The 16730-nt window shown below is 34.6% G+C and overlaps 1 protein-coding gene across 2 annotated transcripts in view; it reads left to right on the top strand.

Moving 5' to 3' along the window:
* The window catches only part of Mbtps2 (membrane bound transcription factor peptidase, site 2), a 47100-nt gene extending 30704 nt beyond the window's left edge, over positions 1-16396 (top strand). Inside the window, exons 6-12 of one of the 2 annotated variants that reach the window (XM_026401385.1) lie at positions 2602-2720; positions 4554-4734; positions 10031-10125; positions 10497-10692; positions 12034-12109; positions 13340-13558; positions 14609-16396. In XM_026401385.1, coding sequence (XP_026257170.1) covers positions 2602-2720; positions 4554-4734; positions 10031-10125; positions 10497-10692; positions 12034-12109; positions 13340-13558; positions 14609-14648 — 926 coding nt within the window. In that variant the 3' untranslated portion in view covers positions 14649-16396. Of the gene's footprint in view, positions 1-2601; positions 2721-4553; positions 4735-10030; positions 10126-10496; positions 10693-12033; positions 12110-13339 lie in introns of both variants that reach the window. The other variant, XM_026401386.1, reaches the window with a different exon arrangement.
* Positions 16397-16730: the final 334 nt, after the last annotated feature.

Here is a 16730-nt window from a genome sequence, read left to right as displayed (position 1 = left end):
ATAAAAAGGGCTACGGATGTGGCTCAGTGGTTAAGTGCCCCTGGATTCAATTCCTGATACCAAAAAAAAAAAAAAAAAAAAAAAGTTCTTGGGCTGGGGGTTTAGTTCAGTGGTAGAGTGTTTGCCTAGCATGTGTGAATGTGTGAGCCCTGGGTTTGATTCCTAGCACTGCCAAACAAAACAAACTAACTAAACCTCTATGCCTTGTTGCTAAAAAATCACTTTAATTAATAAAGAAAGTTTGACTATTCTGGCTCTATACTTAATTTTTTAAAAAACTTAAATATTGAAAATCTTGTTTTTATTTATATCAGCTAATTGAAAGTTATTTATGGGGTCAAGTAAAAATATTAGTGAATCTGGAAATGATAATGTAATTATAGTAAGCAATGGTCTTGCTAGACAGTTTATATTCCTTCAGATATAACTACTATGGATGATTCTAGGAATAATAATGTGAGTTGATTTTTTTTTTTTTTTACCTATTAAGTCATCTTGTGTCCTAAAAATCACTTCTGTGTGTTTGAGAATTGAGGTAGTTGTGTTTTATTGTTTCCGAACTATACTGAATACAAGTAGGGCTTGATTGAAGTAAACATTAGCCTCTTCAGTAATGATTACCAGCCTCAAGGCAATGGGTACCTTGCTGCTTTGATCACAGAAATAGATTTTCTTCTCCCTTGATCCATGATCTCAAACTTAAACCCTGGATCACCTATACTCAGATTTTTCTATTTTTACCCTGATCTCATTGCTTAGTATATAAACCAATTCCATCTAAGCCCTGATGTTTCTTGTGTTTTATTAAAATCCTGAAGAAAGCAAGAGAAGACGTGCTATCACAACTATTTAACATTGTTCTAGAAGTTCTAGCCACTGCTACAAGACCAAAAGAGGGGCTGGGGATGTGGCTCAAGCGGTAACGCTCTTGCCTGGCATGTGTGGGGCGCTGGGTTCGATCCTCAGCACCACATAAAAATAAAATAAAGATGTTGTGTCCACCGGAAAAAAAAAAAAAGACTAAAACAGGTGGGATAGGGAGGAAATAAATTATCATTATTAGAAGAATTTAGAGACCATGCAATTCTATATGTAAAATTCATTTTGGTGGTTAAGAAGTAAATGAGTATAGTGTTCCTGAAACAACCCAACAGCATCCTAGGAAGAAAAGATCCCATTCAGAAAGTTATACACTGTACTAAAAAAAAGTTAACTTTTTTTCAAGAAATATATAGGTCCAATATAGAGAAAACTACATATCTTTAGTGAGAGATGTAAAATATTTGAATAAATGTAGATATGCCAAGATTATATGTTAGAAATACAAAATTGTGGATTCACCCCTAGTTATTGTAGTGGTATTAGCAATGCTATTCTGAATACTATTTGGTGGTTGCAAAAATGATTCTCAAATTTTTCAGAAAGAATAAAGGATAAATAACCAAAATAAACAATTAAAATAAATTGAAGTTATTTACTTGCTAAATACTACAATATTATTACTACCAGTAATTATGACTGCTTTATCATCACTTAAATAATCTGAACAGTGGAAAAGAGTGGAAAATTCAGAAGCAAATCAATGAATGGATACAAGTATAGTATAGGTGAAAAGTAACATTTAATTTAGTGAGGAAAAAATATTAAACACTTGAATAAAATCATACTTATAAATCACAACAACATACACACAAAAATTCCAAATGATAAAAGACTTAAATGTCAAAACAAAACTATTTAAGACCACCTTTCTAAACAGAAAGAGTAATTACTTTCATAATATTAGGGATAGGAAAAGTCTTCCTTTGAATGGCTGCAAATGTTGAATATATGATGGAAAAGATCAGCAGATCTGGCTGTGTAAATATTAGCTTTTTTTTTCCTGGTTGATTTTTGGGGTTTTGTTTTTTTGTTTTTGTTTTTGTTTTTTTTTTGTTGTTGTTTTTGTTTGTTTTTTTGGTGCTGGGTACCAAGTCCTGATACATGCTTGACTGGTACTCTACCACTGAGCTACATCCCCATCCCTAATTTTAGCTTTTTTTTTTTCTTTTTAAAAGAACCAGTTCCTTTATAAAGGTCTGTTGCTTTATAGTCTGTGACATGATATAAGATACATAACTAGTTGTTCCACAAATTACTCTTTGTAATAGTTCAATTCTTAAATGGAAACAATCCTTTTTTCTAAGTGCCACTTGGGATTTCATACCCCAGTTTGGCAAGATTTTTTTTTAATTTTGTCATAACTTTCACTTGAATATATTTGAGATTTCCTTCAAATATCACAAGTATGTTTAAATTAATGATGTATAGATTTTGTGAAGAGAAGAAATAGTAGAATATATTAGTTCTATTGGTATTAAATATACTAGCATGTGGTCTTTCTAATGCGATATTAACAAGTCCATTTTAGATATTGGTATCTGAATTGAAGGTAGCCTCTAACAGAACATTTGTCTGCTATATTAATAAATAGCTCTCTCTACTTCACAGTTTCTTCCGGTCACTTTACTAATTTATCAGAATACCTACATGTTGTAAAATCCAGCTACCTATGGCACTCTTGTCCCAGTTGAGCTTACTACTTTTTTTCTCTCTTTTCAGGTATCTGGCATAATTTTGTTCTTGCCCTCTTGGGTATTTTAGCTCTTGTTCTACTCCCGGTAATTCTCTTGCCATTTTACTACACTGGAGTTGGGGTGCTTATCACTGAAGTTGCTGAGGTAAATAATGGATTACTGGTACTTGGGGCACTCTTTCTCCAGATGTTATGATCTAATACTTAGCATTTAATATCAGGCATTTTATTCAAGTTCTCATACACAGAATGCTCAGTTTCTTCTGAAGAAATTACTGCAGTTCTTTCAAATCTAATGTTGGGAAATACTTTCACTCACTTTTTCTTTCTTTCTTTCTTTTTCTCTTTCTCTGTCTTTTGCTTTATCTTTCTCTCTTTGTCTCTCTTCTTTGTCTCTCTCTTTCTCTCTCTCTCTATCTTTCTCTTTTTCTTTATCTCTCTTTCTTTCTTTGTCTTTCTCTTTCTTCCTTCCCTTCCTTCCTTCCTTTCCTCCCTTCCCTTCCCTCCTTCCTTCCTTCCTTCCTTCCTTTTTATTGTGACTTGAGGATTCAACCCAGGACACTCTACCACTGAACTATATCCCCAGCCCTTTTTATTTATTTATTTATTTTGAGACAGATTTTTACTAAATTGCCCAGATTTCTGATCCTCCTACCTTAGCCTTCTGAGTTGTTAGGATTATAGGTATGTGCCACCATTTCCAGCTCTTCTATTCTTTTAAGGAATTTTTTAAAATTATTTTTTAGTTGTAGTTGGACACAATACCTTTATTTTTATTTTTATGTGGTGCTGAGGATCGAACCCAGTGCCTCACACTTGCTAGGCAAGCACTCTACCACTGAGCCACAACCCCAGCCCAAGGATTTTTTTTAATGTGTCTACTGCTGGGGTTTTGTTTGTGTTTTTGTTTTGCAATACTAAAGATTGAACTCAGGAAAGCTTTACCACTAAGCTACATCCCTAGTCCTTTTTATTTTGTATTTGGGGATAGGGTCTCGCTAAGTTGCAGAGACTGGCCTTGGACTTGTGATTCTTGTGCCTCAGCCTCTGAGTCACTTGGATTACAGGCATGCACTGCTACACCCAACAGGTGTTATAATACTAATTTGAGTATCAAAAGATTTTGCCTTTTAAAAATTCCATGGAAATTGTTTTGTTCTGAGTTACAAAGATAATATCAAGATTATCTATCTCCATGTAGTTTGTTAATAAAATTAATTGTTTACATTTACTGTTAATTTTTATGCCTCTGCTTTTGAGACAAATGTCATTTCTCCTAAGTAGTAAGAAAGATGAAACCTAAGCTATCCAGACAAAACATTTTATAGGAGTTTAAGTTAATGTCTTCAACTTTGTATTTCATTCCCTTATACAATGACTACTATAATGGCACCAGATCTTCCCTTCAGACATTTTTAAAGAGGAAAATTACTTTTGTGAGTTTACCTGTTCATAGTGCTGATACTATTGTCTGCATATTTGGGACTATATTTATATACGGACTTATAAAATTATATGTATTTTGAGAATATGGGAAAGTTTCTCCAAAATATGGTAAAAGCTGTGTGTGTGTGTGTGTGTGTGTGTGTGTGAGAGAGAGAGAGAGAGAGAGAGAGAGAGAGAGAGAGAGAGAGAGAGAGAGAGAATATGAGGCTTGGTATTGAAACCAGGGCCTCACATATGCTAATAATTCACTCTCCCAGTCCTTTGTCATTTTAGTCTTAATGGTCAGCAAGTGGATTTTTTTTTTTATTGTGACAAAGTCAAAATCTTGGAGACTTAGAGAAAGCAACTATAATTTTTGGATTTTATTTTGGTAAGTTTCTAGGACTATAGGTTTTAGATTCAAATCTGGATTATTTTCTGCATTTAAAAAATATTCTACTTAATTGACTTCATGTCTTTTACTATTGTTTGCTCAAACTAATCATAGCTTGTCTTCACATGTTGTCTGATTTGTTTTTTCCCTCTTCCCAAGGACTCTCCTGCCATTGGACCCAGAGGCCTTTTTGTTGGAGACCTTGTCACTCATCTACAGGACTGTCCTGTTACTAATGTGCAAGATTGGAATGAATGTCTAGATACTATCGCCTATGAGCCCCAAATTGGTTATTGTATAAGTGCCTCAACTTTACAACAGTTAAGCTTCCCAGTTAGAGGTATGTGTATTTTGTCCGTGAAATATAATGCTTTGAACACAACTACCTTCTATTCACTAATCCTTAGACCATGTCTATAGATTTATTCTCTTCTAATATTTTTAAAGCAAGTCAGCAAAATAAACAAGCCCACACTAAGCATTATTCTTGGTAAACTGGATACTAAATATATGTTTCCTTTATTGTATATTATTGTTGAACTTCTAATTTATAATATCATATTTTATTTTTTTCAGAGGAGGGGTACCAGGGATTGAGCTCAGGGGCACTCAACCTCTTAGCCACATCCTCAGCCCTATTTTTTGTATTTTATTTAGAGACAGGGTCTCACTGAGTTTCTTAGCACCTTGACGTTGCTGAGGCTGGCTTTGAACTCACAATCTTCCTGTCTCAGCCTCCCCAGCCCTTTGGATTACAGGCGTGTGCCCCCACGCCTAGTTTATATTTGACTTTTAGAATTACAAAATTCTTTCTGTTCTTAAAAAATTTGCAGTGGTACACACTTAAAATCCCAGTGACTCTGGAGGCTGAGGCAAGAGGTTTGCAAGTTTGAGGCTAGCCTCAGCAACTTAGCAAGACCCTGTCTCAAAATAAAAATAAAAAGGACTGGGGACACAGCACAGTGGTAGAGTGCCCCTGGGTCCAATCTTTAGTACGCCACTCCTCTCACCCCAGCACATGCCTGTAATCCCAGCTACTCAGAGGCTGAGATAGGAGTGTCGTAAGTTCAAAGTGAGTCTGGACAATTTAGTGAGACCTTGTCTCAAAATAAAATTTAAAAAATGGGCTGGGATAGCCAAGTCATGGAACCAGTCTAGGTGCTTGTCAAGAGATGAATGGATGAATAAAATGTGGTATATATACTCAGTGGTGTTCTACTCAGCCATAAAGAAGAATGGAATTGTAGTATTTTACTGTAAATGGATGGAACTGGAAAACAACATGCTAAGTGAAATAAGCTAGACAGAGAAAGTCAAGGGTTGAATATTTTGTCCCATATACAGAATCTAGACCAAAATAATGAGGAGAAAAATGGGGGGTCCAATGATAATTAAAGGAAGATCATTGGAGCAGAGGAAGAGAATTGAAGGGAGGGAGGAGGAACAGGAAAAGAGGAATAGTGGAATGAAATTGACCAAATTTACACACACATCATGGTGAATTTTACCTGTATGTATATCTACAATGCACCACTTAAAAACAACAACAACAAAAAAAACAGTAAATAAATAAAAGGAAGACCAGTAGAGTAGAGGAAGAAGAATAGGAAAGGGAAGAAGGGAGGGAAGGAGGAAGTACTGGGGAATGAAGTAGAGTAAATTATATTCTATATATGTATGATTATGTCAAAATGAAACTCAATATTATATATAACTATGATTCACCAACAAAAAAAAAATTTAAATATAGACTGGGGATATCATTCAGTGGTAAAGTGCTTACCTAGCATGTGTGAAACTCTGGGTTCAGTTCGCAATACCATAAAAAAAAAACTTGTTAAGGGGCTGGGGTTGTGGCTCAGCAGTAGAGCGCTTGCCTCACACGTGTGAAACCCTGAGTTTGATCCTCAGCACCATATAAAAATAAATAAGTGAAATAAAGGTATTGCATCCAACTACAACTAAAACATAAATATTAAAAAAAAAACTTGTTAAATCAGCACTCAAACTCAACCATAACCAATTAACTAAATTTAATTTAATTAATTAGGGGTACTTAAATACCCTAATATAATATCTTTATGTGTAGATATATAATAGTATTTTTGTTTATATAATTTTGAAATTAGTTTAAGTAACAAGAAGCAATTTTCCTTTGCATAAACTTTCCCTTACATATTCTGGCTAAAATATACCTAAACTTAAACAATTCTAGTGGTAGCTGTGTGTGAATGGTGGCATATTTAAAACTATTTGGGATAGAGTTATTTTATATATTTTAGGTGGCAGAAATCCAGGAAAAGTTTTCTTGGCTAATGAAAATACCCCTTGAGGTCAGATATGTTGCCCTGTGCAGCAGGTAACAGGACTAAAGTAAGTTTCTTCTCAGGACCCACTAAACATTTTGAGTTATCTCAGCTCTAAAAAAGTCAGCAACTGGGCTGGGGTTGTCACTCAGCAGTAGAGCGCTCGCCTAGCACATTAGATGCCTTGAGTTTGATCCTCAGCCCCACATAAAAATAAATAAAATAAAGATATTGTGTCCAACTACAACTAAAAAATAAATATTTTTTAAAAGTCAGCAACTTAGCTGGGTGCAGTAATGCATGCCTGTAATCCCAGTGTATCAGGAGGCTGAGGTAGGAGGATTGCAAGTTCAGCCACTTAGTGAGGCCCTAAGCAAATTAGTGAGATCTTGTTGCTAAATAAATAAATAAATACATACATAAATGTGTGAGGATATGTGTGTGAAAGAGACACAGAGAGAGAGACAGAGACAGAGACAGACAGATAGATTGTGTTGGGGGCTTGAGAGTAAGAGAGAGTACTAGGGATGTATGTAGCTCAATGGCAAAGCATCCCTGGGTTCAATCCCCAGTACAAAACAAACAAACAAAAAAAAAATCAGCATCTCTATTTCTTTTCTTTTTGTAGTACTGGGAATTGAACTCAGAGGGCAATCTACTACTGAGCTCTATCTCTAGCCGTTTTTTATTTTGAGACAGGGTATTACTAAATTTTTCAAATTGGTCTTAAACTTGTGATCTATTTGTTTCAGCCTCGTAAGTTGCTGGGAAATCATCAGTACTCTTTTTTTTGTTAGTTGTTGATGGACCTTTATTTTATTTATTTTAATGTGGTGCTGAGGATCAAACCCTGTGCCTCACACATGCTAGGAAAGCACTCTACCACTAAGCCACAACCCCAGCCCCATCAGTATTCTTTATACAAAATTGTTGGGCCCAAATTTTTAAAGTGTTCCAAAATACAAATTATGTTCACAACCTGTATTTTTAGGTCAAGAAATACCCTAGATATTTGTCCACAACTACTGGTATAGGTAAATGTGATTAATATTCGAGAATAATTTTACTATGCAACAAAGGCAAAGTAGTGAAAAACATTTTTAAATTTTTTTCTCAAATTTAGTCTTCTATATATAACTTTATTTTCAGTGCTTGGGATTGAACTCTACCATTAAGCTACATTCCCTGCCTTAGATAATACACTTTTTAATTTTTTTTTTAAAGTTGTAGCTGGGCACAATACCTTTATTTTATTTATTTATTTTTATGTGGTGCTGAGGATCGAGCCCAGTGCCTCAATGTGCTAAGCAAGCACTCTACCACTGAGCCTCAACCCCGGAGCCAAAACCCCTGTATAACCCATTTTAAGAACATTTTATTAATAAATAAATAAATATATAAAAGCCAAGAGTAGTATAAACAAGCCTTCATGGACCTTTTCCCATCTTCAGCAATTACCAACGTTTTGTCACTTTTGTCATCTAAGCTGCCCACTATTGGGAGGAGTATTTTAAAGCATATCCCAGTCACCCTATCAATTCACCCATAAACTTGAGCCTCTTTTTAGAAGGTGATTACTCTTTAAACATGAACACAAAGCCATTATCACACCTGTTTTATTCAGCAATTTTGCTGCTGTGACTAAAGGGTCTGACCAGCACAATTATAGAGGAGGAAGAGTTTATTTGAGGACACACGGTTTCAGAGGTCTTGGTCCATAGAAGGCCGGCTCAGTTCCTCAGAGCTCAAGGTGAGGCTGAACCTCATGGTGGGAGAGATGACAGAGGGAAGCAGCTCCCATCACCAAGATCAGAAAGCAGAGAGAGGGACTCCACCCTCCAGGTACAAATACATACCCCAAAGCCATGCCCCAACTCCCATCTCCTCCAGTCACACCCTACCACTTCAGTTATCACACAGTTAATCCCTACCAGGGTATTAAATCACTGCTTGGGTTAAAACTCTCACAGCCCAATCATTTCTCCTCTGAATCTTGCATTGTCTCGCATGTAAGCTTTTGGGGCACACCTCACATCCAAATCATAACAACACCTAACAAAATATCTTATTGCTGTTCAGTTTTCCTTAATTTCTTTTCATGGTGCTAGAGGGTTGAACCCAGGGCTTCACATAAACAAGGCAAGCACTCCACCACTGAGCCACATCCTCAGACCCCTAATTATTTTTTAGTTGTAGATGGACACAATAGCTTTCTTTCTTTCTTTCTTTCTTTCTTTCTTTCTTTCTTTCTTTCTTTCTTTCTTTCTTTTCTTTCTTTTCTTTCTTTTCTTTCTTTTCTTTCTTTTCTTTCTTTTCTTTCTTTCTTGTGCTGAAGATAGAATCCAGTGCCTCACATGTTCAAGGCAGTGCCTCACATATTTGAGGCAGGCACTCTACCATTGAGCTACAGCCCCAGCCCCGCTAATTTTTTTTTAATACTTGGTTTGTTTAATTTGGCTTCTGAAAATCTCTTTTAAGTTGTTAGTAGTTCCCTGACTGTTTTTGAAATGGTATATGTTTATTGAAGAAACTGAACCATTTAAACTTCATATATTCTGGGTTTTTCTATTTATATATCCTTTTGATGTCACTAATATGTTCAGATGCCCCTGGTTTCCTATAAACCAGTGGTTAGGTCTAGAGGCTGGATTTGATTCAGGATACTCCTTGTTTTTTCTTTTAGCAGAAATACTTCATAGGTAATACTTGGTATTTCCTATTGATCATAACAGGAGGCACTTATATTCTCCCATTTAGTAATGTTAAAATTATTCAGTGGGCCAACCTGATTCTTTTTTAAAAAAATATTTTTTTAGATGTTGATGGACCTTTATTTTATTCATTTATTTATATGAGGTGCTGACAATCAAACCCAGTGCCTCACACATGCTAGGCAAGCAGTCTACCATTGAGCCACAACCCCAGCCTGCAATCTGATTCTTTAAGGTTGAAATATTTGTCAATTTTCCCTATTCTCAAGATTTACTATCTTCCAAAACCTTTCAGAAGTAGATAGGCCCTCTTCACTATCTACTTCAGAAAGGGTTATTATTATAAAACCTACTGAGATCCTGTAACTCCAACTTTATGGGTGGATAAGTTTATGAGGACAGCTTACCTAGGTTTAAATGCCACTTTTGATTTCAAATTGTATGAATTGCTTTTTATAATGTAAAATCAAACTGTAGCAGTTAGCTGTCAAGCTAAACACTGAATTATGCAGCTTCCTGATTCATATGCCATTTTATTTACTTTTTGTCTTAAAAACAAAATTTTTATTACAAATATGTAACAGATTCTAATAATCAAATAAGCACTGTTTCTCTTTAGCATACAAACGGCTAGATGGTTCCACTGAATGCTGTAACAATCACAGCCTCACAGATGTGTGCTTTTCCTACAGAAATAATTTTAATAAACGTTTGGTAAGTTGCCCTGAGGCAATCTTGCTTGTCTGATATAATTATAACAAAATAAGCATAGAAAGCTATAATGGAAATTATGAAAATTTCTCCCTTTTTTCTCTGTTTACTTTGTATCACTTTATTAATACCTCTACATTTCATGTCACATTTTATCTGAGAATCTTTAAAAATTTATACTAATGTAATATCTTATATGACCACGGTGGAATATTTGAAATTAATTTATGGTATATGCACATAAATGGCAATTCCTTTATGTGAACTTCACTGCTAATATGCTAGTTGACATGAAAAATATTGATAAAATGTGACTTGAATTTAATAAATCAATAAATCATTTTAATATTTACTAATTAATATTTTATTCATAGCATACATGTCTACCCGCCCGGAAAGCAGTTGAAGCCACTCAAGTTTGTAGAACCAATAAAGATTGTAAAAAAAGCTCAAGTTCAAGTTTCTGTATAATACCTTCTTTGGAAACTCACACTCGCTTAATAAAAGTAAAACACCCGCCTCAAATTGATATGTTATACGTAGGACATCCACTACATCTTCACTATACAGGTGGGTATTATTGTAGTGGACCTGTAGGAAATTATTAAAATCACCTATATTTTTAGTGTAGAAATTCAGTAGAAGTCCTTGCATTAAGTTTGTTTATTATAAATTTGATCACTTGTCAAAGTCTTATTTTCTTGTTCTTAAGCATTAAATGAAATTTAGGCAGTAGGAAGATAATCTGAATTTCTGAAGCAAGAAAGAGCCTGCCCATGAATAGTGATGAATTTTTACCTTCCCACTATTTATGTCTAAGTCAAATAGGTGATGTCTCAGAGATGTTCTCTGTGAGTTTATTAAATTTATTCAAGCTCCCCCAAATAGTAGCAAGAGCTTCATACCCTAGACAACGCCATGATGTATGGGCATGTATGCATGACACATGAACGTAGGATTACAAAAGTTGGGCCAGCACAGTCATTTTACCAGTAGCAACCTGATTGAACTAAATATATAACTTCTTCATATGGCTTATATAGTCCAACTAATTTTATTGTACAAGATTCCTAATGTTATTTTTTCTTATAACAATTCATCATACAGTTCACACTTTTAAAATGTACAAATCAATGGTTTTTAATATGTCTTTGTCTCAAAATGAAAAATAAAAAGCTGGGGATTTAGCTCAATGGCAACATGCCCTATACCAAATAAATAAATCTTTAGTATCAAATAAATAAACATAAGGCTTTTTCATTGCTTTGTAGTCATATCCTGATAAACAAATCTGGGTCATTTTTCTTATTTATTCATTTGACACTAAATGACTCTAGACTGCAATTATTCAGTGCATCCTCAACATATGAAGATATGTCCCAAGTTGGGATCATTCATAAATGTGTACTGTGGGTTCTGCCTAATTACAGGATAGGTTTTAAGTGTTTTGAACAAAGACAGGATTTTAGAATCCACGGAAGAGGAAGGACTTTAAAGATTGCCTGATCTTAATCCTTGTTTTAGCAATGAAGAAAAAACTGAGACCAAAAAGAGATTAAATAACATAATAATTGGAGTAAATGTGATTTTAAAGTTATAACTCTTTGAAAGTGTAGGAGTTCTTTAATGTAAACTATAAAATGTTTTTTCAAACTCCGTATTTAGTAGTCATATTTGGTATATAATCCCCTTTATCTTACTCTTGCTTCAAATTATAAATACATACTGGGACATGAATTCTTTCATTCCAATCATTTTATTAGCTATTCTGGAATAATGATTGCTTTTATAGCCTGGGCTTTCTCAACCTGTTTAATAGCTAGCCTACATTTTGACCTTATGGTAAAATTTATAATGCTGTTGCTTATCTAATATAAATAATATGCATTATTCCTTGTTTCTCCTTTTTAGTGAGCATCACCAGTTTTATCCCACGTTTCAACTTTTTAAGCATAGATCTGCCAGTGATTGTGGAGACATTTGTTAAGTATCCTTTCTGGTATGAAAAAAAAGTTTTCAAAGTGTTGTTTGGAGTTTGGTTAGTTTTACTTTGAATAGAGTATTGGAACCTTACAAGTATCACTTAATTACTAACAACTAAAAAGGAGACTTTAAAGAAGTTGAAAGAGCTTAGACTGTACCTGGGAGGGAAAAAGGAGAAAAAAAATTATCAGAAAGGGAGAAAGGTTAAGATCTGTAAGGCAAGGAACCCTGAATACAAATTAAAAGTTGAATTTACAGGTCTAAAACCTTTTAGTAAGTTTATAAAGGATGAAAGCTTCAGTTACTAGTAAGGTGATGAATTCTGCCCATCTGAGCTTGTTAGTTTTGACCAAATGGAGGACAATTCTTACATACATAACCAGGAATTATGTAAATGCATTTCACTGGTCCACTAAGGAATGCCTAAGGAAGATCAAATCAGTTTACATTAATAAAATAGCAGTTCAGAGGACAAAATCTCATGTAGTCTTTAGCATATCCTGTTTGCATATGAAAGGTGAATTTTTTAATAGAAATTGATTATTATGTAATTGGAAGAGTTCTTTATTTTTGTCACTTTTAAATCTTTAACTTCCTTGATGATTTGGAACAAAATGAAATGGAGAACAAATGAGCAGTTACTCAAAAAAAAAAGTGTATAATCAAGATTGTATCTTGGAGACTCTGCAACTTTGTCAGAGATACTTAATGCTATAACCTTATAGATGATAATAAAATAAAGCAAGGTTCAAGGGTCAAAAGCTTCATTTCCTCAAATGAAGGAAGTCTTTGTAAAGACCAAAAAGTAATTTGGGGACTGGGGGTAGAGCTCAGTGGTAGAGTGCTTGCCTAGTATGTGTGAGGCCCTGAGTTCCATCCCCAGCACTGTCAAAACAAAACAAAGTAATTTCCCCCCAATTTCTTATTCCTTCCACATTTCTTTCCATGGTGTCATTAAAGGATTAGAGAAGCTTAATCTTTCTAGGAGTTCATTATAAATTGATTTGTCTATAAGTGGTTTGCCTTATTTTTCTTGTCAAGATTTTTGAACTTCAAAATAATATAAACTCTTTTGTTTTAAATAATAGATATAATGGCAGAGATGTTAAAAAATAAAAAGTAGAGAAATCCATCGTAATCTCAGATTCAGTCCCAGAACAGTATCTTCTTGTGACTCACAGAAAGGTGGTTTCTATTCAGCTCACAGCTGGCTCCTTAACTGATTTTAACTCAGGTATCTGATTTCCCTCTCCGGAGCACTGGCTATTGTTAATGCAGTGCCCTGCTTTGCTTTGGATGGTCAGTGGATTTTAAACTCTTTCCTGGATGCCACCCTTACCTCAGTGATTGGAGACAATGATGTCAAAGATCTGGTAGGATTTATCATCCTACTTGGTGGCAGTGTACTTTTGGCTGCCAATGTGACGCTAGGACTCTGGATGGTTACAGCACGGTAATATTTGCATTCATCTGACAAGTCTCTGAGTTACAATATTCATCTTCGTGGTAATGTCCATTGCCATTGAAATCATTACTTGGTATGAAATGTAAAGTGTTTCCTTAAAATTACATTTTGGCCTACATCTTTATGCTCCTCCTATATCCAGAGTACCCAAACTAGTGGTAGAGGATGAGCAAAAGAAATGAAAGGCATAATCCCTAACTACATTCTAGTTTTAAAAACTGAATGTATGCATTTCACATGCTTGTGGAACAATTTTTAAACAAGTGAAAATTCATTCTTTTAATATCATTTTATGTGACTACATACTGTCTTGAAATAGTATAAAGGAGAACAGAATCAGTTGGAAGTAATTAGGAAAGACTTAAAAGCACCATTAATCTAGATTTAAGGAAGACCAGACTTTGGCCAAGTGGAAGAGTGAATGTGTTCTTGGTCTACATCACTTGTCATTTTTCTTGAAAAGTATTTTATAGTTTATTGGTGTATTATTTTGTACTTTGAAAACTGTGAGAAGTCTGATTTTAATTAAATTAATAAACTTCTAAAAAAGAATTTGCTTACATGAAAGGGAAAATCTTTGTCAAATGATAGCAAATAAAACCAAAATCGGAAACAGGGCCAATGATATGAGATGGTTTTGTCCCACAAGCATTATATTCATTGATAATGTATCTCCACATCATGAAGAAGCACTAACCTTTGATATTCAGAGCCAGCTGCATGAAGTGTCTCACACCAGCAGCTTGTGAGCTGAGGCAGTTAGGACCAAACCTCAGAGTCAACTGGGTCCTCTGACAGATCACAAGACGAACCCAGGATCTTCAGTAGACCTGGTTACCATTCTCTTATAGAGGTTTGAAGCTTAGAGCTCTTCCAGGGTAGACATTTTCTCTTGTGCTACCAAGGCCATCTGGGGCCTATCTTTAAGAAGCAACAACTTTAAACCCTGAGCCATACTCTGTCCTCACCAGCGGCTCCCATGTTTCTCTGTGTTGGGTAGTTAAACACCTAGTCCTTGCTTTCTATCTCTCCCCTAAGCTACCTCTGCGGGTCCATAGAAGACTTGGTAGTGTATTGAGAATGGCTGCATGTGAAAGGGGACAAACTTGGATTTGCCAGAGCCTAGGAACAGACTCTTGAATCTGAAAGAGCCATACCTGGTGTAAGGTCTTATGGAATGAAGATGCAGCACTGGGAGGTTTGGGAAGTCAACAGGCCATTGTGAAGCATTTGGTCTTTGAAGTGTTATGAGCATGCTGGTTCTTTGATGAAAAATATACACTTCTCTCATACACTCAAGAGGTGATAAAAGGCAATAACTTATTAATAGCCATGTATCCAACTTCTTCACTAAGTGAGGTACTCTATGGATTACCTTTGTCAGATCATTAGTTGCTCTTTCAGCACTAAAACTTTTAAATCATTTTTAAGAAACTTTTTAAATTGTATTAGAATTTTACCTTGCTTTTTAACAGAAATTCTATTTTGAATAATTTTAATCTTTTATTAATGACTTGGGTCATCAGTCAATACCCCAGTACTAAAACCATGCAAATTATTCATTATCCCGGAAAACATTACATTTGTTCTACTCTTAGGTAGAACAGTCATTCTGGACCAAAATGTATTAGCCTAGTAATGCTTAAACCTGTTTTGGTAGTAGACCTTAGAGAATGCTCATGAAATACTTATGTAATTAACTTGTTTACATTTGAATTAAGCAGTTTACTAATGAAAATGTATATGTGCAAATCAATTTTTTAAAAATTTAGGAAAAAAAATTATGTGTGTGTGGTGCTGGGGATTGAATCCAGGGCCTCATGCATGCTAGGCAAGTGTCCTGCCACCAAGCTATACCCCAGCCCAAGAAAAAAATTTAATACAGGAAATCCTATCCATTAGCTTCTTTTTCTGGATAAAACCAAAAATGCAACCTCATATTATTTTAGCTTTTAAACACCTTGCTCTGTTGATCCATAGGGTTAGGATTTGGAAATACTGTCATAAGAAATTGAGCAGATCAGTACTGTTTGTATAGAAATGGCCTCATTGTATAAAAAAGGAAATGTTATGTGTTGTTTTTTTAGCTTGACTATGGGCTCTTCTAGATCAAGGACTATGTCATATTCAGCTTTGCATCCCTGGCACAGTGCATGAGACATCATAAGTACTTAATTAATGTGGTTGGATGGATGGTGATTAGTGTTATTTATGGATTAGAAAAGCATGTTTCTATTTAAGCTGTAAAGTATTATTGAATATTTACTGTAAATATATGTTAACATAAAAAAAGAAAAAACCTTGGAAGCTCTTTATGTCCCTGGCATATTATCATCTTTCTGGAAAGAATTCATTTTGGTTTCTGTAAAGTGATTAGAAAAAATTAATTATTTTGAGGATTTGAAGAAAGTGTTCTGTGTTGTCACTTTGTTCAACAGTTAAACTTTTATTCTCAGTGTTCCTACTCTGCGTTGTTTACATTTTTGAAAGTTTTTTTAATCACCTACACTCTGTAGAGAATGTATATATTTTTTTCAGCATCTCAGTTTGAAAAGACACGCAGTTAAACCTGATCTTTTAATAATATAATAACTCTGCTAGGTCTTTGTCTGTTCCAATAGCAAATTGTAAATGTGTGCTTTATGGTTATGTGATTTTCAGCCATCATTTTGTCCTATGGTATTTATTGAATGTCCACATACTGATGGTACATAGGTATTTTTTTTTTTTTCTGTAGATCTTTTGACCGTGCTGTAATTCATTCGTAAGCTTTAACTTGAAGATATCATAATTGCCAGTGTTTGGTGTTTAGCAATAAAAAAATAAATGTTTATCAGCATTTTATGTTTATCATAATCTATGTGTTGTCTTTTTTAAAAAATCGTACTCCATTCTGTCAAAATTGTTCTGCTTACATAGAGTAAGATCTTAATCATTTAAAAATTCCTGATCTAAAAGCAGCCTTCAGTTTTTATTCATATAAAAGTTGTTGCAGGCCTTAAAAAGAAATCTTTTAAAACAAGATTCCTGTGTTCACTATTATCTTGGAAATGGCTGGTTTGTGGATGAAGAAAAAGGACTATCATGTTTCCTTAGTGTGGACAGAATTCTCCTGTAAGTTCATCTGTGTTTGGGGGAATTCCTGAAAAAAAGCATTTTA

The sequence above is a fragment of the Urocitellus parryii genome, chromosome X (assembly GCF_045843805.1).
Source record: "Urocitellus parryii isolate mUroPar1 chromosome X, mUroPar1.hap1, whole genome shotgun sequence".
In the NCBI taxonomy this organism is placed as follows: Eukaryota; Metazoa; Chordata; class Mammalia; order Rodentia; family Sciuridae; genus Urocitellus; species Urocitellus parryii.
This window is presented reverse-complemented; position numbering and strand designations above follow the sequence as displayed.